This window comes from Lepus europaeus, chromosome 1 (assembly GCF_033115175.1).
Source record: "Lepus europaeus isolate LE1 chromosome 1, mLepTim1.pri, whole genome shotgun sequence".
Lineage (NCBI taxonomy): Eukaryota > Metazoa > Chordata > Mammalia > Lagomorpha > Leporidae > Lepus > Lepus europaeus.
The window spans coordinates 139,289,077-139,313,554 of NC_084827.1; the positions used below are offsets into that span (position 1 = coordinate 139,289,077).

Here is a 24,478-nt window from a genome sequence, read left to right on the forward strand (position 1 = left end):
TCCTCCGCCTTGCGGCGCCGGCACACCGGGTTCTAGTCCCGGTCGGGGCACCGATCCTGTCCCGGTTGCTCCTCTTCCAGGCCAGCTCTCTGCTGTGGCCAGGGAGTGCAGTGGAGGATGGCCCAAGTGCTTGGGCCCTGCACCCCATGGGAGACCAGGAGAAGCACCTGGTTCCTGGCTTCGGATCAGCGCGGTGCGCCGGCCGCAGCGTGCTACCACGGCGGCCATTGGAGGGTGAACTAACGGCAAAAGGAAGACCTTTCTCTCTGTCTCTCTCTCTCACTGTCCACTCTGCCTGTAAAAAAAAAAAAAAAAAAAAAAAAAAAAAAAAAAAAAACTTTATAACTAAATTTTTTTTTTAAAGAAGTACAAGGGGCATACACTCCTTGTCCAGATTCAACTATTATTATTTTCTGCCCCCATTGGCTTCACTGCTTTATCATTTTTTCTTTCCCTCTCTCACTTAATCAAATTTTTTTTAAAAAAAGAATACTTGTTTAAATTAGTAGTCCTGTCCATTGAATTTAAAATATCAGAGTAGCCAGAAAGTATTGAAAAAACAAAAATTGATTATAAAACAAAGAGACAGTCATTGTGGCACAGCAGGTTAAGCCCCTACTTGGTCCATCTGCATCCTCTATTGGAGTGTCTTCTAAATTTTCTCTCAACCATTTGAGTTTAAATTGTGTACAGAATTCTTTTTAAACAGCTTAGGAAGGTAAGCAAGAATGTTATATTTTTTGTCCCATGCCCAGATATGAGCCAATACATTCTATCACTGCACTTACCATCTTCGGGAGCATGCTTATATTCTTTGTCTTCCATCACTTCATAGTCAAACCCAAGCAGATCAATGGGAATTGTGTATTTCCGTGCATAGTTCTGCTGGGCACCGGTCAGGAAGGCTTGTGTGAAGAAGAAGCCAGAAAGCCAGAAGACTGGAGGAGGGCCGACCTCGTACCATTGCTACGGTGTCAAAACACAAGAGGCCTGACAACAGAGCCTTTCAACCTTTGAATACAAAACTTCTTAACAAAATTTGCCCAAAGATACTACCATCAGCCCTTAGGTAAATAAATGAACTCTGGAGAATGAAAAACCATACTCTCAAGATTTTAAAAAATAGGTGGCATATTGAGTATTTATTCTGAATTTGATTTAATGTCCATCATGCCAGACTGAGAATCACAAATGTTTATGGGTACAGATATAAATGACCTTTTTATACATGTCCAGTGGTTTCATCAAGAAAATATTACCATAGTTATACCTCATATATATAAAGTTATATATAGAAGAGATCCCTGTACTAGCTGGTCAGACATAATGGTTTCTCACTTTTTTTCTCTCTAATTAGTCATTGGTACTCAGGAAAACATTCATTTGTAAGTTTTCTTCCTATCACACTAAAATCCAGTGAAATCCAACATATGGGAATACAACATTGTACAAGGAACTCCTGTGAGAAGGAGGGTAAATGACACCTTAAGTTCGGAAATATCAAGACACCTTGATTCTTGTTCATATCATAGGTTATAATGGTGAGCTAGTTGGATGCTGACTTTCATAGTTATTTAATAGTAAATTATAGAAGCCAGTCTAAGGAAATTAATTTGAAAATTTTCTCCCTAAAAGAAACCAAGATACAGCCTCATTTTTCAAGTACAATATTAATTGCTTGGTATTGAGTATCAATTCTAGTACAACAAAGTATCTGTTTTATGAAAAGGGAGTTTTGTCATTGTATCCCTGCAGAAATGGCCTCAGGTTTACTATGCATTATTCATAGCATATAGGAAATGAATTGATACTCCTAACAGATGTAATTGTTAATAAGAACATAGTTAAAAGCCAACATTACCAGATTATTAGGAGGTAGACTTCTGCCTACTCAGAATTTCCAAGATAACTAGCCATTGAGATCACCAATATTTGAGGCTGAACCATCAATCTAGTGATTATTTGACCAAGAAGACAAGAAGGCAATGAAGAAATACTGTTCACTAGTAGCTTGCCTGTTTTGCTCTGCCATAGAGACCTATTTTTTTCAAATTCATTTTAGATTTATTCATAATTTCTTTTTTTAACTTTTATTTAATAAATATTTTTTCAAATTTTTTAACTTTAATAAATATTTTTTCAAATTCATTTTAGATTTATTCATAATTTCTTTTTTTAACTTTTATTTAATAAATATAAATTTCCAAAGTACAGCTTTTGGATTACATTGGCTTTTCCCCCCCATAACCTCCCTCCTACCCGTAACCATCCCATCTCCCGCTCCCTCTCCCATCCCATTCACATGAAGATTCATTTTCAATTATTATATACAGAAGATCAATTTAGTATATATTAAGTAAAGATTTCAACAGTTTGCACCCACACAGAAACACAAAGTATAAAGTACTGTTTGAGTACTAGTTATACTGTTATATCACATAGTACAACACATTAAGGACAGAGATCCTACATGGGGAGTAAGTGCACAGTGACTCCTGTTGTTGACTTAACAATTGACACTCTTGTTTATGGCATCAGTAATACCCTAGGCTCTTGTCATGGGTTGCCAAGGCTAAGGAAGCCTTTTGAGTTCGCCAACTCTGATCTTATTTAGACAAGGCCGTAGTCAAAGTGGAAGTTCTCTCCTCCTTTTAGAGAAAGATACCTCCTTCTTTGATGGCCCATTCATTTCCACTGGGATCTCACTCACAGAGATCTTTCATTTAGGGTTTTTTTGTTGTTGTTGTTTTGTTTTTTGCCAGAGTGTCTTGGCTTTCCTTGCCTGAAATACTCTCATGGGCTTTTTAGCCAGACATAGGGATCTATTTTAATGCTAAATATTTAAGGGAAAAAAATCAACATGCCAGAAGTTTTCTCCCTTTCAATTTCATTGACTTGAATGTATGACATCGCTGAGCATGGACACCTACACCTAAAGACACTCTCAAGAGATTCTATTTTCAGTACTTGTGCTGTGGGAATCTAGATAGTTAGGGGAAGGAGCTAAGGTGTGACAGTTGCAGATGCAGCCGACAGCATGGGTGCATAACTGACAACTCCAGCTGAACTGGAGTTTGACAGCGAGGGGCCTGACCTGGGATCTGACGGCTCCAGCAGAACTACCAAATGGTGTCTATAACTGACATCTCCAGCCAAACCACTGTGGACAGCCCTCCTTGTGGATCTGCAGAGGTCCTTGATTGACAGCTCCATGTGATTCACATTTTTGACAGCCACAGCTGACCCTCCATGGGACAACTGCAGCCAACCCATGTGACAGCCTAGCCTAGCCTAGCCCACAAGAGAGGTCCTCCTTCACTGCACCATCTAGGCTCCCTTCCCTTATTCTGCACAGGCCAGGCCTCCCTTTTTGTTCACCAGCAAGCCCCCATCACTTTCCAAGTAGTAGAAACTGCAAGTTCCCAGCATTGAGGACTTGCATCGCCAGCTGGAAATCACATGGCTGCATGATGTGTAACCCCCCATGACATTTAGGTCACTATAATGTTACTACACTAAAGTTAACATTACCATGGTTGGCACACTCACTCCCATCATGCACCTAACACCACGACATTCCACTATTTCCTGAAATGGGTGGCATTTGAGCCCCACCCATAACTGCACCCTTTTCAATATTCAACTGCGTTCTGCTCTGGACATCAGCTCCAGTGCCTCTGGAGGGTATAAAGGAGGTCCAACCTTGATAGGGCTTCTCTCGCTTTGGGACATTTTCGTTTGTTGGGGCTTTTTTCCTTTGAAGAGGGCTTTTTCAGTGCTGAAAGTTTTTCCTTGAAGAGAGGCTTTTCTTTGGGGACTTTCTGCATTTTGGGCTGTTTGGTTCACGTACAACTTGGTCCTTTGTACTTTAGTTTTGCTCCAAATAAAACTTGCTCTCCTGAACATCTCTATGCCTCCACCTTTGAGTGCCCTCACTTATGGAGGAGAGAATCTGCAACAAACCAGCCACCACCCCGCCCTAGTCCCACAACACTAGTATTTTGACAGCTCAGTGTAATGGTTGATATATTATATAAAATATTAAGTAGTAATTTTCTGTGCCCGGCATGCACATAAACACTAGAGAGTGATATTCATTACATTGTGCATCTTGGTAAAGAAAATGAAATCGGAAGAAATTTAATAGCAACTATTTGTATGAACTCACCTGCAAGAATTTGAGTCTTGTAAGGAAGTCATTCACATAGCTGCCAAGTGGTTTAAGGCTTGGGTAGGATTTACCCATCCACATTCCTGGAATTTTGACATTCAAAATGCTGCTAACTACTTCTTCAAGTTCTGTAGACATCACTACAAGCCCCTGAAACATATTTTACCTTGGTTAACATAATAGTATAGATTATGAACAACCCCCTTTAAAATACTTTCTTCATGATTATTTTTTATTTATAATTGTGATTAGTTAAGGTTGCGTCATATAGCAAAAAAAAAAAAAGTAAAGAAAAGAAAGTAAAGACACTTGTTTTTCTTTTTCACAAGCATGTCATGGGGATATGGATTGCTGGTAGCTGATGACTAGTTAAGAGAAATCCTAAACAGTCAGAGGAAAGTGAAGAATCACTCAGTTATGCACTGCATAGTACCTTTAAATCCTGAGAATTAACAACTCTAAGTACTTCTTAAAGTGGGAATAATACAGTTAAAAGGAAGGGATTGTTGAAACCTGGTTTAAAGAAAGATTTCTTTCTTTCTTTCTTTCTTTTTTTAATATAGAACACTTCACAAATTTGCATGTCATCCTTGCACAGGGGCCACGCTAATCTTTGTCTGTATCGTTCCAATTTTACATATGTGCTGCCGAAGCGAGCACTAAAGAGAGATTTCTAAGTCTTCACCAAAACTGCCCATCACCAAACTTGGATGTAATCTGGAAAGGAACATGCAGGAATCTCTAGAATGCGGGTTACCACACTGAAATCAGGGGATCAAAGTGACTGTGTGGATATTAGACACTGAAATCCTTAAGGTCATGTTTCCTTTTTAGCTCCCAAAATGCTAGACTCCAGCCCGTTATCTGCCAGGAAGGAGATAGGAAAAAACCAGGTCAAAAAGAGACACATGATGGTGGTAATGTTTTTTAGTCAAACCCAGTCATATTACACTACAGTGAAGACCACAGTCAGCCATCAGTCTCTGGTTTCTTATGGTGTCCACTCACACGATGATGACCCAGTGTTAAATATAAGCAGACATCTGAGAAAGGTTTCTAGCGTTAATAAGGAATTGTTCAATATTGCATTCCATTTCAAACAGACTACTTAGATTTTCAATGTTTTCTTGTGTTAACTTAGTAACACGGTTTCCCAGAATCATCCATTTCATTTACATTTTTAAGTTTATTGGCATAAATTTTTCATAGTATCATTTTCAGACCCCTCAGACTATCATGTTTATTATGATCAACTCCTATCATTGATATTCATTTTTTGTTTTTTCTCTTTTATTGGGGGGTTATCTATTCTTCTGAAAGTGAGAGTTATGGAGAAAGAGAAGGACAGACACACAGAGAGATCTTCCACCCTCTGGTTCATTCACCAAATGGCTGCACTGGCCAGAGTTGGGCCAAGGTTAAGCCAGGAGTCAGGACCTTCTCCAGGTCTCCCACTTGGGTAGCAAGGGTCTGAGCACTTGGGCCATCTGCTGCTTTCCCACGCCATTAGCAGGAAGCTGGATCAGAAGTGGAGTAGCTGGGAGAACACCCATATGGGATGCTGATGATGCAGACAGCAGTCTTACCTGCTACACCTTAGTGCGGGCACTATTTCTTGGTCACTTCTATTCATCTTCTAAAATATGTGATGACCACTAATCATTATTAAACGTTTTTCTATTTTACTTATTTCTGTTTCTATTTTATTAGGCCTTTTTTTTTTTTAAGATTTATTTATTTATTTGAAAGTCAGAGTTACACAAAGGGAGGAGAAGCAGAGAGAGAGGTCTTCCATCCGATGGTTCACTCCCCAGCTGGCCACAATGCAAGAGCTGTGCTAATCCAAAGCCAGGAGCCAGAAGCTTGTTCTGGGTCTCCCACATGGGTGCAGGGGCCCAAGGACTTGGGCCATCTTCTACTGCTTTCCCAGGCCATTGCAGAGAGCTGGATTGGAAGTGGAGCAGCCAGATCTCGAACCGGCACCCATAAGGGATGCTGGCACTTCAGGCCAGGGCGTTAATCCGCTGTGCCACAGTGCCAGCCCCTTATTAGGTCTTTTTCTTTTCTAATATTAGAGCTCTATTATCCAATGTTTAATATGTTGGTGTTATTTATTATGATTTACTATAAATTATTTAAAATTTTTCATTTAATTTTTTCAACCTATGGATATCGTTTTCTTGAATTTCTTTCTTTTTTTTTTTGACAGGCAGAGTGGACAATGAGAGAGAGAGACAGAGAGAAAGGTCTTCCTTTGCCGTTGGTTCACCCTCAAATGGCCGCTGCGGCCGGCTCATTGCGCTGATCCGAAGCCAGGAGCCAGGTGCTTCTCCTGTTCTCCCATGGGGTGCAGGGCCCAAGGACCCGGGCCATCCTCCACTGCACTCCCAGGTTACAGCAGAGAGCTGGACTGGAAGAGGAGCAACCGGGACAGAATCCGGCTTCCCTACTGGGACTAGAACCCGGGGTGCTGGCGCCTCAGGCAGAGGATTAGCCTATTGAGCCGCGGTGCCGGCTTGAATTTCTAAACATATGAAAATTTTAAAATTTATTTCTTCTGGTACTTAATGTAGAGAATATCATGTTTCTTTCTTTCTTTCTTTTTTTTTAATGCTGGGCAACTCCTTCGGCACACAGCTCTTTCTTCCTTTCTTTCGTTTTTTTTTTTTTTTTTTTTTAAAGATTTATTTATTTATTTGAAAGTCAGAGTTACACAGAGAGAGAAGGAGAGGCAGAGAGAGAGAGAGGTCTTCCATTCGCTGGTTCACTCCCCAATTGGCTGCAACGGCCAGAGTTGTGACAATCTGAAGCCAGGAGCCAGGAGTTTCTTCCGGGTCTCCCACATGGGCGCAGGGGCCTAAGGACTTGGGCCATCTTCTACTGCTTTCCCAGGCCATAGCAGAGAGCTGGATCAGAAGTGGAGCAGCCAGGACTCGAACTGGTGCCCATATGGGATGCCGGTGCTTCAGGCCAGTGTGTTAACCCGCTGTACCCCAGCGCCGACCCCGGAAGATCTCTCTCTCTATCTGTATCTTTTCCTAATTCTGATGTTCAAATAAATAAATATTTTTTTTAAACTGCCAACTAGAAGGGGTTATTTCCCTTGCTGACTAAATGTCACACAGGAGGGGTATCTAGCGCACAGCCAAGTAACTGCTTAGGACAACGTCTCATATCTGAGTGCCTGGGTTTGAGTTCCACTTCTGCTTTCAATCCAGCTTCCTGCTGACGTGTACCCTGGGAAGCAGCTCAAATGCTCGGGGCCCTGGTATCTCTAAGGGAGACTCAGATTGAGTTTCCAGATCCTGGTTTTAGCCTGGCTCATTGACCAGTGAATCAGCAGATGAGATCTCTCTCTCTTGGTTTCTCCAATACGTAAAATTATTTTAAAATCTGTAAACTAAAATTTTCATTTTAAAAGTAACAGGATTTTTTTAATATTTGCTTTTAAAAATGTTATGGAAGATAAAGAACAACTGAGAAATTATTCCAGAGTAAAAAAGACTAAGAAGGCTTGGCAACTGAATGCAACATTTGATCTTGGCCTGGAAGCTGTCCCAGAAAAAAAAAGGTGCTGTAAATGACATAATAAGAACAACTGAAAAATTGGGATTTTGATTACTAATTAGATAAAATATTATGCAGGGGATATTATTATTAAATTTGATCATTGTACTGTGGTGTTATAAAATAATATTCTTGTTCTTTGGAAGTATATCTTGAAATATTAAGAGACAAATGAGTATAATGCAAGCACTTTTCTCAAATAATTCAGAAAAATTATATATAGTTATGCATATATACACATAGAGGTATATATAGAGAATGATAAAGTAAATGTGGCAACTTTAAGAGAATATAACTTTACTAAACATGTACATATTTTTAAAACATCATATTGAGTCATAAATACATAAAACTATACAGCTTTTTTTCATTTATCAACCCTTCTTGCATCTTTCCACATCAGCATCTATAAATCTACTTTATTCTCTTTATTTCATTTTGTATAGTATAACCATCGAATAATAAATATTTAGATTTATTTTAATAAATTGATATTAAAATTATTCACTGGTGACAATTCCTGAGCCCATAAATTTGCCTATATGTGCATGTAATAAATATATATTTAGGATAAAGAACGTTTTACTTTTTGACTGAAATTACCAAATTGTGCTCCAAAGAGTTTGAACCAATTTACATTCCCATTAACATATATGAGAAATCCTGATGAGTGATCCTGTTACAAACAAAAAATACTATTAGGTATTTATTGCTAGGATATTAAACTTGAGTCCTTTTGTACTTGCATGTCTTTAATTGACATTTTTCTAATATTCAACCTTTGGCATTCCAAGAATAAGATATGTATCCCCATTCATCTACCTTTTTTTAGGATTCTTAGAACTTTTATTTTAAAAAAAATGTAGATTCAACCTGTTTTCTTCATTAAATTTATTGTAGGAATTTAATGTTTATGTACTCCAGGAAATAGGTTTTCTTCTATACAGTTTGCAAACTGTTTGCTATTTTATGGTTATAATTTAAAAAGGTACATAATATAGAAAGTGTGACTCAGAAACTTACCTGTTAGATGGATGGATCATTTCACCAAGGTACTGAGAAAAAAAGATGAGCCTACCATATGGACTTCCCTCACTACCATGGCCACAGAGTTTATCTCAAGTTAGATCTTTCAAATCTAAATCATTTTCTTTTCCAAATCAGAGAAATTTAAGAGAACGATTTAAAAAATGTTGTGAGCAAGAAATTATAAGTAGTTCATATGAATTGGGGCGGTTGGTGGGAGAACTTGATGTTTCAATGTAATCTATGCTCATCTGTGCCAACAGCATAGTTGAGATAATTTACATATTTAATTTCTAAACATCAATAGGTTACAAACTCTGAAATTATCTTTAGCCTTTACTTCCCTCTGAAGTCCTAGTGCACCTATCTAAAAGCAACTCAATCTCTTCTCTGTGTCTACCAGGCACTGAAAAATTAACTGACTAAAACAAAATTCTTAATTTTCTGCCTCAAAATCTGCTCCTTTCCCCAGAACTTCTCCTTTCATGGGTAAAACATTCAAGAGTTCTTGACTCCTTACTTGCTCAAATCCTGATTAATTTGCAGCCATGTAGATAAGACTGCTCCTTCAATAAGCATTCAAAAGCAGCCACTTCTTTCCACCTCCAGTGAGACTGCAAGAGGCCAGCTTAGCTGGACTATTTCAGTTGTGTAATTGGTTTCTGTCTGCACTCATGTTCCTCCACAACCCTTTCTGCAGTAGCATGAATGAACTTCAAAAAATGTGAAGTAGATGGGACAGCACTATGGTACAGTGGATTAAGCTAAGGAAGTGTCAGTTCAAGTCTTGGCTGCTCTGCTCCTGATCCAGCTTCTAGCTAATGCATCTCTCTCTCTCTCTCTCTCTCTCTCTCTCTCCTGTGTGTGTCTGTCTCTCTCCATCTTCGCTCTATCTCCCTGTCTCTGATTCTCTCTCCTTCTCTCTATAAACTCTGCCATTCAAATAAGTCCATCTTTTCTTAGAAATGTGAAATTACTTGTAGCTTAGACAGCACCTTTCTTAGCTCCTCTAATAATGACTCTGTCCTTTGTTCTAGGCCCTGTCTAGTGCACTTGGGCCTCATTCCTTTGTAATCATAACCTCTACTCTACCACCAATGGCTCTACTCCCAACCTGTGTGTACTGATGGTCCTCTTCCCCACTTAATGCTGTATAATTGTTCAGACCTGGTTAATGCCACTCTTAGGATCATTGGTTACTATCCTCACTCTGTCTTTTATGACCTTGTCTAAATATGATCAGAGTCGGCAAACTTGGAAGGCTTCCATAGCCTTGGCAACTCATGACGACAGCCTAGGATGGTTACTGGCGCCATAAACTAGAGTGTCAATTTGTTGGGTCAACAACAGGAGCCACTGTGCACTTGCTCCTCATGTGGGATCTCTGTCCTTAATGTGCTGTACATTGTGATTTAATGCTATAACTAGTACTCAAACAGTATGTTTCACTTTGTGTTTCTATGTGGGTGCAAACTGTTGAAGTATTTATACTAAATTGATCTTCTGTATATAAAGAGAATTGAAAATGAATCTTGATGCAAATGGAAGGGGAGAGGGAGCGGGAGAGGGGAGGGTTGCGGGTGGGAGGGAAGTTATGGGGGGGGGGAAGCCATTGTAATCCATAAGCTGTACACTGGAAATTTATATTCATTAAATAAAAGTTAAAAAAAAAAGAATCATGTATTTGGAAACACCTCTTAAATATCTAACATGGTATAGTTTTTCTAACCAGTAAACTTAAGCACAACCATATAAAATGTTTTTAGTTTCTTTCTACCAACAAGTATAAAACATATGATGCAGAGATTCAGGTCACATGAATTAAAATGTATCTTTGAGTTAGAAATGTGCCAGGGGATTCCAATACAATCCTATCAAGGTGGCATGTACCAATGCCATCTCACTAGCCAAGTGATCAATTTCAGTTCACATTCGATGGCTCTGATAGGTCTAAGAGTCAAAGGGATCACACAAACAAGACAAGTGTCTGCTAATACTAACTGATAGAATCAAAAAGGGAGAGAAAGATCCAACATGGGAAGTGGGATATACAGCAGACTCACAGAATGGCAGACGTCCTAAACAACACTCTGGCCTCAGAATCAGCCCTTAAGGCATTCGGATCTGGCTGAAGAGCCCATGAGAGTACTGTAGGCATGGAAAACCAAGATACCATGGAAAAGAAAAAAAGAAGAAGACCTAAATGAAAGATCTCTGAGAGTGAGATCCCAGTGGAAAGAACGGGGCCATCAAAGAAGGAGGTACCTTTCTCTGAAGGGAGGAGAGAACTTCCACTTTGACTATGACCCTATCGGAATAAGATCAAAGTCAGCGAACTCTAAAGGCTTCCATAGCCCTGGCAACTCATGACTAGAGCCTAGGGAGATTACTGACACCATGAACAGGAGTGTCAAATTGTTAAGTCAGCAACAAAAGTCACTGTGTACTTACATCCCATGTGGGATCTGTCCCTAATGAGTTTTCTAATGTGCAGTGATGCTATAACTAGTACTGAAACAGTATTTTTACACTTTGTGTTTCTGTGTGGGTACAAACTGATGAGATCTTTACTAATTATATACTGAATCAATCTTCTGTATATAAAGATAATTGGAAATGAAAAAAGGAAAAACCTGGTGTTAAATTGGAAATGGCATAGAAAATTAATTAATTTTTTTAAAAAAATATATTATGTAAGATCTCTGTCTTTAATGTGCTGTACACTGTTATTTAATGCTATAACTAGTACTCCAACAGTATTTTTTTTCACTTTGTGTTACTATATGGGGGCAAACTGTTGAAATCGTTACCTAATATATACTAAACTGATCTTTGTATATAAAGAGAATTGAAAATGAATCATGATGTGATTGGAAGGGGAGAGGGAGCGGGAAAGGGAAGGGTTGTGGGTGGGAGGGAAATTTTGGGAGGGGGAAGCCATTGTAACCCATAAGCTGTACTTTGGAAATTTATATTCATGAAATAACAGTTTAATAAAAAAATGTGTCTTTGATTGATTTTAGCAGCTTAAATTTATGGACAATCTTATCTATAAGCCAATTACAATAGAACTCCTAATAAAATTTTCCTATGTGGACATACAATATGTACACACATATAACATAGCATAATAGACCAATATAGCAATTTTAATAATAGCTTTTAAAATGTTTAAATCTTTTTGTAGATTGTCAATTGATTTGAATTGTTTTTTGTTTTTAGTAACCTCAGTTAACCATACTTTCTCTCAGTTGGTACTGTTAATACATTATTGGCTTCATCTGTTTGCAGAGCCATCCCAAAGTACTGAATACAATAGAAGTGGCTGGAAAAAGGCCATAGGAACCTATAGGAGGACAGCTAAACACAGAACCAACAACACTTTAGTTTTATGAGCAGCAAATCATATATAACTGTGGATGACAAAAGACTTTAAGTCGCCATGTTTAAAATTATAAACTCATCAAGCAACAAGAGGCACTTGCTTACTTCACAGTATTTTTGAAAGCACCTGTAGGATTTTACAAGTATTTAACCCTTTAGGCCTCTGGGGCTTTCTCATTAAGATAACTATCATGTCTAGTAACACAAGATCATTAGACTTTTTAATTCTTAATCATTTGTATTAATAGCATTTTCCATTATAGAAACGTAAAATTTGGTACCACGTCACATCTTGACAGTACTTCTAATATAATCCAAATAGCCTGATTAGTTGGTGTCTCTATAAGATGCGAGACATAGGTCCTTCGATTTTTTCAGTTGGGCCCAGACTGGAAAAACCAAAGTCCAGGATTTACTGGAAATTTTAGAGTCCAGATTGTTTGAAACTTTGATTTTTTGAATGCCTGTCCAGAATGCCAAGAAGGCTCAAAATCCAAAATATCTGGTTGAAATAAGATTCCTTATAATCATGACATAACATAGACCAAATCTGATCATTGTTACAAGGTGATTATTCAAATCTTTGAAAATAAGTACATATTTTAATAACCCATAGCTCTTAATAAAAATTCAGCTGTTTTTGAACAATTAGAATTTAACAGACATCAAGAGAACATAATAGATTACTTTAACACATTGCTTTAACAGAGAATCAGATTTTAATTCTATGTCAAAGAGAAATTGAGCTTCCTGTGATCTTTTGCTGTGAGGTTTCCTTCCTTTACCTTCTTTCATATTGATGACCATGTTTCTGTGTTTCTGTGTGTAACATATCTTTAAGCATCTTTTGCAGGGCTGGACGAGTGGCGACAAATTCTTTCAATTTCTGTTTGCTATGAAAAGTCTTTATTTCACCTTCATTCACAAATGAGGATATAATATTCTGGGCTGGCAGTTTTTTTCTCTTATTACCTGGGATATGTCTCGCCATTCCCTTCTAGCTTGTAGGGTTTCTGATGAGAAGTCTGCTGTGAGTCTAATTGGAGATCCTCTGAGAGTGATCTGACGTTTCTCTCTTGCACATTTTAGAATCTTCTCTTTATGTTTCACCATGGTGAGTTTGATTACAACATGTCGTGGTGAGGATCTCTTTTGGTCATGTTTATTAGGGGTTCTATAAGCTTCCTGTACTAGGATGTCTCTGTCCTTCTCCAAACCTGGGAAATTTTCTGCTAGTATGTCACTGAAAATGCCTTCTAATCCTTTCTCCCTCTCCATGCCTTCAGGAACTCCCAGAACCCGAATGTTGGGTTTTTTAATAGTATCCTGTAGATTCCTGACAATATTTTTTAGATTTCTAATTTCCTCTTCTTTTCTTTGGTTTGCCTGTTTCCTTTCCTGTTCTCTGTCTTCTAAGTCCGATATTCTCTATTCTGCTTCACCCATTCTGTTTTTAAGGCTCTCTAATGTGTTTGTCATTTGATCTATTGAATTCTTCATTTCATTATGATTTCTCATCACTATCACAGTTTCTTGTTCCACTAGTTGTTTCATTTCATTTTGATTCCTCCTTAATATTTCATTTTCACAAGAGAGATTTTCTATCTTGTCCATTAAGTATTTCTGTAGTTAAAAATTTGTTTTTGAGAACTTCTTAATGTTCTTATCAATTTTTTGAGATCCGCTTCTTGCATTTCTTCGATCTCATCATCTTCATAATCTTGAATTGGGGTGTCTTTTTCATTTGGGGTCGTCATAGTGTCTTCCTTGTCCTTGTTATCTCGGTTTTTGCGTTTGTTGTATGGCATGTTGGAGATATTTGGTTTCTTCACTGTGGTGTTTTTTCTTGTTATTCTATGGCTCTATATTAAGTGTACTGTCTGCTTTTGGTGGAGCCTTAGAGGCTTGAGATGAGTATGGCCTGAGAGCTCTGTTTGGTTCCTCAGGGTTGTGGGTGTGTCAAAGGTGACACTCCCAGGTTAGGCGTGGTAAATCTCTCTTTCTTTCATTCTTTTTTTTTTTGATTCAAAAGGGAAGTAATTGCGCACAGCTGAACGCACAGCTGAACGTAACTGGAGGTAGTTAGCAGGCGAATGATATACCCACAGGAGCCAGAGATCGGAAGCTCTTTCCCAAGGACCACACAGGGAATCTCTGCTGCCCTCAGTGTGGGTTCCAATTCTCCTGCAGTCTCCCACTGGGTTGCCAAGTTAGATCCTAATCTCCTGTAATTTCACCCCCCCAGAGTCAGGTTTTTCTGCTAGGCTCAGGGCCGGTGCAGACCTGAGGTTGCCCTGCTTATGACGTATGTCCAAAATGGTGCCTGCTCTTTGTCTTGCTCGCCTTTGAGGGGTGAGCAGAGAGAGAGAAACTCGTGTCTATATTGGTCACTTTTTTTTTCCCCCTCTCTCTCTTCTAGTTAGCCTGGTGAATTTTTCCCCACGGAGTTTCAAGCCTCGTTCCCTCTAGTCTCCTCTTTCCACTTTCCTGCTGGTGTCTCGGGCTATTGAGGTTTGGCTCAACTTGCGTTCCAGCGCTGGTGTGTTGATTCTGCTGCTGGTGTCCCGAACTGGGGCTCCCACACTCTCCATGCAGGTCCACTGTGAATCACTAGTTCCAGAAGAGTTTCCTCTGCTGTTTCTTCCCCTACTCTTCCCTGAACCTGCATTATCTCCACTTTTATTAAACTGTCTCTTCCCGACTATCAGTGTGCTCCCTTCCTATTCCGCCAAATTGCTGCTCTCCTATATCCCATAATTTCTTTATCCAGTCTTTGATTGATGGGCATTTAGGTGATTCCGTGTCTTAGCTATTGTGAATTGAGCTGCAATAAACATGGGGGTGCAGATAACACTTTTATTTACTAGTTTCATTTCTCTTGCATAAATTCCACGGAGTGGGATGGCTGGGCCATATGGTAGGACTATATTCAGATTTCTGAGGTATTGTCTTCCATAGTGGTTTTCCCCACATGCTCACCAGCATTTGTTGTTTGTTGATTTCTGTATGAAAGCCATTCTAACTTGGGTGAGGTAAAATCTCATTGTGGTCTTTTTTTTTTTTTCTTTTTTTTGACAGGCAGAGTGGATAGTGAGAGAGAGACACAGAGAGAAAGGTCTTCCTTTTCTGTTGGTTCACCCCTCAATGGCTGCTGCGGCCTGCGCGCTGCAGCTGGTGCACTGTGCTGATCCGAAGCCAGGACACAGGTGCTTCTCCTGGTCTCCCATGAGGGTGCAGGGACAAAGCACTTGGGCCATCCTTCACTGCACTCCCGGGCCATAGCAGAGAGCTGGACTGGAAGAGGAGCAACTGGGACAGAATCTGCACCCCGACTGGGACTAGAACCCGGTGTGCCAGCGCCACAGGCGGAGGATTAGCCTATTGAGCTGTGGTGCCGGCCTCATTGTGGTCTTGATTTGCATTTCCCTGATGTCTAGTGATCCTGAGCATATTTTTTAAACTTTTATTTAATAAATATAAATTCCCAAAGTACAGTTTTTGGATTACAGTGGTTTTCCCCCTCATAACTTCTCTCCCACCTGCAACCCTCCTATCTCCTGCTCCCTCTCCCATTCCATTCACATCAAGATTCATTTTCAATTATCATTATATACAGAAGATCAATTTAGTATATACTAAGTAAAGATTTCAACAGTCTACACCCACACAGAAACACAAAGTATAAAGTACTGTTTGAAAACTAGTTATAGCATTAATTTACATTGTACAACACATTGGGACAGAGATCCTACATGGGGAGTAAGTGCACATTGACTCCTGTTGTTGACTCAACAACTGACACTCTTGTTTATGGCATCAGTAATCACCCCAGGCTCTTGTCATGAGTTGCCAAGGCTAAGGAAGCCTTTTGAGTTCACCAACTCTGATCTTATTTAGACAAGGCCATAGTCAAAGTGGAAGTTCTCTCCTCCCTTCAGAGAAAGATACTTACTTCTTTGATGGCCCATTCTTTGCACTGGGATCTCACTCACTGAGATGTTTCATTTAGGTTTTTTTTTTTTTTTTTTTTGCCAGAGTGTCTTGGCTTTCCATGTCTAAAATACTCTCATGGGCTCTTCAGCCATATCAGAATGCCTTAAGGGCTGATTCTGAGGCCGGAGTGCTGTTTAGGACATCTGCCATTCTATGAGTCTGCTGTGTATCCTGCTTCCCATGTTTGATCGTTCTCTCCTTTTTAATTCTCTCAGTTAGTATCAGCAGACCCTAGTCTTGTTTATGTGATCCCTTTGACTCTTAATCCTTTCATTATGATCAATTGTGAACTGAAACTGATCACTTGGACTAGTGAGATGGCATTGGTACATACCACCTTGATGGGATTGAATTGGAATCCCCTGGCATGTTTCTAACTCTACCACTTGGGGCAAGTCCGATTGAGCATGTCCCAAACTGTACATCTCCTCCTTCTCTTATTCCCACTCTTATATTTAACAGGGATCACTTTTTAGTTAAATTTAAACACGTAAGAATAGTTGTGTGTTAATTAAAGAGTTCGGCCAGTGTCGTGGCTCACTATGCTAATTCTCTGCCTGCAGCACTGGCACCCCGGATTCTAGTCCCAGTTGAGGCGCTGGATTCTGTCCCGGTTGCTCCTCTTCCAGTCCAGCTCTCTGCTGTAGCCCGGGAAGGCAGTGGAGGATGGCCTCAGTGCTCGGGCCCTTCACCCACATGGGAGACCAGGAGGAAGCACCTGGCTCCTGGCTTCGGATTGGCGCAGAGTGCCGGCCACAACATGCTGGCCATAGCGGCCACTGGGGGGGTGAACCAATGGAAAAAGGAAGACCTCTCTCTCTCTCTCTCTCTCTCTCTCTCTCTCTCACTGTCTAACTCTGCCTGTGCAAAAAAAGAAAAAAATTTAAAGAGTTCAACCAATAGTATTAAGTAGAACAAAAAAAAAATACTAAAAGGGATAAAGTATTAAGTTGTTCATCAACAGTCACGACAAGGGCTTATCAAGTCACTGTTTCTCATAGTGTCCATTTCACTTCAACAGTTTTCCTTTTTGGTGCTCGGTTAGTTGTCACCGATCAGGGAGAACATATGATATTTGTCCCTCTGGGACTGGCTTATTTCATTCAGCATGATGTTTTCCAGATTCCTCCATTTTGTTGCAAATGACCGGATTTCATTGTTTTTGACTGCTGTATAGTATTCTATATAGTACATATCCCATAACTTCTTTATCCAGTCTACTATTGATGGGCATTTAGGTTGATTCCAGGTCTTAGCTATTGTGAATTGAGCTGCAATAAACATTAAGGTGCAGACAGCTTTTTTATTTGCAAATTAATTTCCATTGGGTAAATTCCAAGGAGTGGGATGGCTGGGTTGTGTGGTAGGGTTATATTCATATTCGTATTTTCATGTGTCTGATGGCCATTTGGATTTCCGCTTTTGAAATATGTCTAAGTCCTTTGCCTATTTTTTAACTGAGTTGTTTGTTTTGTTGTTGTAGAGTTTCTTGATCTCTTTAAATATTCTGGTTATTAATCCTTTATCAGTTGTATGGTTTGCAAATAATTTCTCTCAATTTGTTGATTGCCTATTCACTTTCCTGAGTGCTTCTTTTGCAATACAGAAGCTTCTTAATTTCATGTAATCCCATTTCTTAATTTTGGCTTATATTGCCTGTGCCTCTGGGGTTTTTTCCAGGTAGTCTATCCTGTGTCAGTGTCTTGCAGGGTATCCCCAATGCTAATAATTTGATGATATTGGGTCACAGATTTAGGTCTTTAATTCATTTTGAATGAATTTTTGTGTTTATGTAAGGTAATGGTCCTGCTTCATACTTCTGCAAGTGGAAATCCAGTTTTCCTCGCACCATTCAAAGGACGCTGGCCATGGATTTGTCACAATTTTCCTTGATTGTGTTGAGGAATGTTTCTTCTAAGCCCAATTTGCTTAGAGTTTTCATCATGAAAGGGTGTTGTATTTTGTCAAATGCTTTCTCTGGATCTACTGAGATAATCATATAGCTTTTGTTCTTCAGTTTGTTAATAGGATGTATCACATTCATTGATTTGTGAATGCTGAACTATCCCTGCATACCAGGGATAAATCCCACTTGGTTCAGGTGAATGATCTTTCTGATGTGTTGTTGGATTCAATTGGCAAGAATTTTGTTGAGGATTTTTGTGTCTATGTATGTTCATCAGGGAAATTGGTCTCTAGTTCTCTTTCTCTGTTGTGTCTTTTCCATGTTTAGGTATTAAGGTAATGCCAGCTTCATAAAAAGAATTTGGGAAGATTCCCTCCCTTTCAAATTTGTGAATAACTTGAGAAGAATTGGAGTTACTTCTTTTTTAAATGTCTAGTAGAATTCAGCAGTGAAGCCATCTGGTCCTGGGCTTTTCTTTGTTGGGAGGGTCTTTATTACTGACTCAATTTTCATCTTGGTTATGTATCTGTTTAGATGTTGTATGTTTTCATGGCTCAATTTAGGTAGGTTGTACATGTCTAGGAATATGTCCATTTCTTCTAGGTTTCCCAGGTTGCTGGCATTTAGCTCTTTGTAGTAATTTCTGATTATTCTTTTTATTTCTGTAGTGTCTGTTCTTACATTTCCTTTTTCATCTCTAATTTTGTTGATTTGAGTCTTCTCTCTCCTTTTTTTGGTTAGTTGTATCAATAGTTTGTCAATTTTGTTTATTTTTTCAAAAAAACCAGCTCTTCATTTTCATTTTCTGAGCTTTGGTATTTTTTTGTTTCAATTTTGTTGATTTCCTCTCTAATTTTAATTATTTCTTTTCTCCTACTAGTTTTGGGTTTGGTTTGCTGTAGTTTTTCTAGATCCTTGAGATGCATTGATAGCTCATTTATTTGGTGCCTTTTTAATTTCTTGATGTAGGTACCAACTGCTATAAACTTTCCTTATAAAGCTTTTGCTGTATCTCATAAGTTTTGGTATGCGAATTGTCCTCTTCATTTGCTTCCACAAGTTTTTTGATTTCTCTTTTGATTTCTTCTATGTCTCACTCTTCATTCAGGAGCTAGAACTGGTGCCCATATGGTATGCTGGCATCGCAGGTGGAGGATTAACCCTCTGCGCCACAGTACCAGCCCCAGGGATTATCTTTTTCTAACCTTTCACTTTCAGTCTGCATGCACTTCTGTTGATAAGATGTGTCTTGTAGGCAGCAAATAGATGAGTTTAGTTTTTTTTAATCCATTCAGCCAGTCTGTGATTTTTAACTGGAGAGCTGAGACTATTTACATTCAGGGTGACTATTGTTAAGTACCAACTTTGCTCTGTCATGTTTCCCTAAACAGTCCTGTTTTTATATTTTGGATTTCCTTTGTATTTTTCCTGGGTCATTTTCTGTTTTCATCTTCTTTTGTAGTGATGTTCTTGTTTCTGTGTGTAGCAAATCCTTGAGCATCTTTTATAGGGCTGGGCGAGTATAAAAATTCTTTCAATTTCTCTTCATTGTGGAATATCCTTATTTCTCCTTCATTCATAAATGAGAGCTTTGCAGTTACAATATTCTGGGTTGACAGTTTCTTTTTTTCCTTAGGACTTGAAATATATTTGCCATTCCCTTCTTGCCTGTAGAGTTTCTGATGAGAAATCTGCAGTGAATCTAATTGAGTTTCCTCTGGATGTGATTTGGCATTTATCTCATGCATTTGAAAACCTTTTCTTTATGTTTTACTGTGGAGAGTTTTACTACAATGTGTCATTGTGAAGATCTTTTCTGGTCATGTCTACTGGGAGTCCTGTGTACTTCTGTACTTGGCTGTCTCTTTCTTTCCCCAGACTGGGGATGTTTTCTGTTATTATTTCATTAAGAAAGCCTTCTAGTCCTTTCTCTCTTTCCACACTTTCTGGAATTCCTAGGATCCATATGTTGGGTCATTTGATAGAATCTTGTAGATCTCCAATCATGTTTTTTAGTTTTCTAATTTCTTCTTTTATTTGGTCTGACTGTAATTTTCCAGAAATTTTTCTTCTAATTCTGATATTCTTTGTTCTGTCTCACCTATTCTGTTGTTAAGGCTTTCCATTGCATTTTTTAATTTGATCTACTGAATTTTTCATTTCTAATATTTCATTCTGACTTCTCTTTAATTTCTCAATTTCTTGAGAGTGCTTTTCAATTAGATTGTGAATATGCTTCTTATTGCTTCTAAGTAATCTGATGATTAATATTCTGTATTCCATTTCTGGCATATCCTCAATCTCTTCACCTTCTATTACTGAAGAATTGCAGTGTTCCTTTGGGGGGCTCACAGTGTCTTATTTATTCTTATTTAGCATTTTTCCTTTGTTTTTTGGAATTTGTGTATTTTTCTTTTCTTTCTTTTTTTTTGGTCTGCTTGCTTTTCTCTTTAATTTGGGTCTTTGTGCTTGTGGTGAGGTTTCCCTCTGCTATGAGCTGCTAGTCTGTGTGTTGGAATTGGAAGCATGCAGTCCCACCTCCTGGAGCCCAGCTCACATCTCAACTGTTGGGGGGGCGGGCATTATGAGCTCTGGTGCACTGAGCTCCACCTACTGGGGCCTGGCTCACTTCTCACTGGTGCATGGAGCAAGCTAGAGTTTTCGATATTCAGGACTTCTTGTTGTACAGCTTGCATGGTGGGAAAGAAATTTCTCTGAAATGTCGTGGTTCTCATTCCTGGGGAGATGATGAGGTGGCCCCCGCAATTGATGAGTGTGTGCATACAGGGAAAGGCAGTAGCCCCTGCTTACCTTCAAAAATGTAAACTATCAATATGACTTCTCGCAGACAGCTGCATGTCTGGTTGGGGGGAGGGGAGAGACTTAGATGGGCAGGAGAGTGCCTGACCTCTATGTTTGTTCCTCTATACCGTTGCTCTTTTTCCCCATGTAGAACTTCAAATGCAGTTCACCATGATCCCCCTCCCACTGCTGTCTGCAGCTCTGTGGATCTGCGATTTCCTGTCCAACCTGGTCTGCTGGGGGCTGGCACTAGCTCCCATTCTGCAGCACCTCCTCTGTGCCTCCACCACTTCTCTTTCTTATTTGCTCCTTCAGCATAGACCTGCCCAGTCTGTTGGACTCCTGGGCTTCCCATTCTGGATTTCCCATGGCTCTATGTCTGGCGTGTATCCTCTCTCCTTTTTAACTATCTATTTTGCCCTGTGTGACTTGGATCTTCCCATTGCTATACTGCCATCTTGGGCTCCTCCCACTTTTTTTTTTTTTTTTAAGATTTACTTATTTATATGAAAGTCAGAATTACAAAGAGAAGGAAGAGAGAGAGAAAGAGAGAGTGAGAGAGATCTTCCATCCACTGGCTCACCCTGCTAAATGGCTGCAATGGCCAGGGCTGGGCCAGGCCAAAGCCAAGAGTTTCACACAGGTCTTCCACATGGGTACAGGGACTCGAGCCATCCTCCACTGCTTTCAGTGAAGCAGCCAGGACTCAGACAGGGGCTTAACCTGCTGCACCACAGCACCAGCCCGCAAAGCTTGCTTTTCTCATGGCTGTTCAATTGTTACGCCCTCTAGCAGAAATGCTATTTCCTTAAAAACGCCATGGCTTGCCCCCTTGATGTCCAAGGCTCAACTCCACTGAGGGGTCTGATCCACCCTGGCTACAAGTGTGTCTCACACAACCATTTTCTACCCTCTTATTCTATATCATATTTTACATGAAACTTATCATTTACAAAATTTTAGTACGTATGTGCTTGTGTTTTAACTGTCTCACTAAAATGTAAGCTCCTCAAAGACAGAGACTTTTATCATTTTGATTTTTTTTTTTTTTGACAGGCAGAGTGGTTAGTGAGAGAGAGAGAGACAGAGAGAAAGGTCTTCCTTTTTGCCGTTGGTTCACCCTCCAATGGCCACCTCAGCCGGCGCATCACGCTGATCCGAAGCCAGGAGCCAGGTGCTTCTCCTGGTCTCCCATGCGGGTGCAGGGCCCAAGCACTGAGGCCATCCTCCACTGCCTTCCCGGGCCATAGCAGAGAGCTGGCCTGGAAGAGGGGCAACCGGGATAGAATCCAGCGCCCCAACCTGGACTAGAACCCGGTGTGCCAGCGCCGCAAGGTGGAGGATTAGCCTGTTGAGCCACAGCGCTGGCCATCATTTTGATTCTTAACACTTTGTGTCCTTGGCATACATCATCTCTAAAACACTATCACAATCTAGTATCTTCTATACTTATTTACCTACTTATTATTAATTATCCCCTGAATTCTATAACCTTCCAAGGTCAAAAGAACTAAGAAATGAGTACTATGTTTAATTCAGTGATTTTTACAGTATTTTTTTCTTACCTTGATTGCTTTTTGAATATTAATGCATGATTCTCTTATGGTCTGCAGTAACTTATTAAACCGCCCCATCTCTTGGACAAGTACAGTGTTCATGCTCTGAGTGTAAGTTGTTGGGAATCTCCTCATTGCAGCCTCAATGTCAAAGTTGTTTGGAAGTTTACCCAAGATGTCACCAGCGACCTCATTTACTACTTCATCTGATGATTTTGCACCAGCACCTGCTGAACGAGACTATCAAGATTCCAACTATAACTCAAAAAAACCTTATAAAGTTCTAATAATAGCTGAATAGGAAAAATCCCAAGGTAAATCTTTATGAGATGAATACCACCCTGCTATTTCATTCATAGTCCTCGCCACACAAGAGTTATTAAAATGACAACAGGCATAGGGTGGATTTTTTAGAGAAAACAACTGCTAAGAGAAAGAGAAATAAGGATGTGTGTTGTGTTCAGAGGTAAAAGGGAGGATCTTGGAGAAAGCAAATCAGTTGTTCACTTTGTTGCCTGGATAGAGTGGGAAGAATAGATGCTACAGACAGGAGAAAACGCCTTTAATTCGAGGAAAGGCCAGTGCTGATGGGGATTAACATCTAGATGCAGGACATCTGATCTTGCTTTGAGAAAGCTGGCCTCAAAATATATTTGCTAATAACTCTGGTGCCACTGGTTGCCAAAAGCAGAGATATAGTTTTCTCCTTGAACCAGGAGGGCAAAGAAAATAAGCTCATCTACTCTAAGCAGTTGGAAGAGTTATGGAGAAAAGGCAGTCTTTCATGGTTCACCTTGGAAGCAAGGAAGGAGAATTTCAATTCAATTTTTGTTTTTTATGTTCTAGTGGCACTGTGCAAATGAATCTATATTTTCAGGAAAAACTCTTTAATCCTCAGAACAAATGAATGTGTGTGTGTGTGTGTGTGAGAGAGAGAGAGAGAGAGAGAGAGAGAGAGAATGGAGAGAGAATACCATTATTAGAATATAAACGAATTTATCTCATATTTTCCCAAAAGCATGAAATTATGTTGACTCTTCATTCAGATTTTGTTTCCTGATTTCTATTCTATAACATTTAATATTCTATAAATATTATCTAGGATTGTTTACTTAGGTTTCTCTTGTGATTTTTTAGTGCTACCTATAACACACCACCATAAGATCCTGCAAGTTGAACAATAAAATAATTAAATATTGTCAAGCCTCAATTATGTGCTAGTAAAAATTATATATGTCCATACAATAATCCTTTATTATGATCCCAAAGTACTTGGCTTGTAACTACATATATAAAACAAATAATAGTGAACAAAAATATAGTATTTAGCTAAAAGTAGCAAAATAGATAAATTCAATACAATTTAAGAATTGCACACTGATTTCTACTTGTTTTTTGTATACAATTTTTATGTGACTATACAGAATACACTAAAACTCATTAAAATATTCATATTTTCTAACTAGAGCTATATTCCCCTCTACACACACACAAAAAAAAAATAAAAAATAAAAAGGCAATTAAAAAGCTCAAATCTCAGGTCTATGACCCATCAACAATATTTTAATAACATAGTCCCTTTATCTCTCACACACCAGATTTGCATAATTGGGATGATAGGTTGAAAAAGTCACATTCAACTGATAGAAAAGTAAGAGCAATTGGGTGCTATTTATTTGCAATTTTTCATCTTAGCATTTTCCTTTTTACACTCTTCCTTAGAGTTTTCATAAATGCCATTTAGAATCTACAAAGGGTCTTCCAAAAGTTCATAGAGAATGTGTATCATGAAAAACTAGATTTCAACAAATTTTTGAACCAAAATAAATAATTTCATTTTTCCATGATATATTTGAAGTGCTCTCTGATTAATAGCTATCATCCTTTAATTAAGCAAATCAAGACAAATAGAATTCACTTTCAATGAGACAGAACTTAACCTTTTCAGGGATCCTAGACCATATCTAGCTTTATAATATCTTAAGTTGAAACAATTTCTTATTCACAAGTTAAGCAGAAGCAAATGATCTCTTCTCCAATATTTCTCTCATTTTTCCCAAGATGTATTAATTA

At 39.1% G+C, this 24,478-nt stretch overlaps 1 protein-coding gene and 1 non-coding gene across 2 annotated transcripts in view; both read right to left on the reverse strand.

Annotated features, from left to right (window-relative positions):
* DNAH7 (dynein axonemal heavy chain 7) overlaps positions 1-24,478 on the reverse strand; it is a 385,917-nt gene that overhangs the window by 8,637 nt on the left and 352,802 nt on the right. Inside the window, exons 61-63 of the mRNA XM_062189419.1 lie at positions 22,415-22,645; positions 4,169-4,321; positions 789-966 (exon numbers count right to left, since the gene is read on the reverse strand). Coding sequence (XP_062045403.1) covers positions 789-966; positions 4,169-4,321; positions 22,415-22,645 — 562 coding nt within the window. The remainder of the gene's footprint in view (positions 1-788; positions 967-4,168; positions 4,322-22,414; positions 22,646-24,478) is intronic.
* On the reverse strand, positions 4,725-4,831 carry LOC133768508 (U6 spliceosomal RNA). The gene has a single exon (XR_009866987.1). It is a non-coding gene; the product is annotated as a U6 spliceosomal RNA (small nuclear RNA).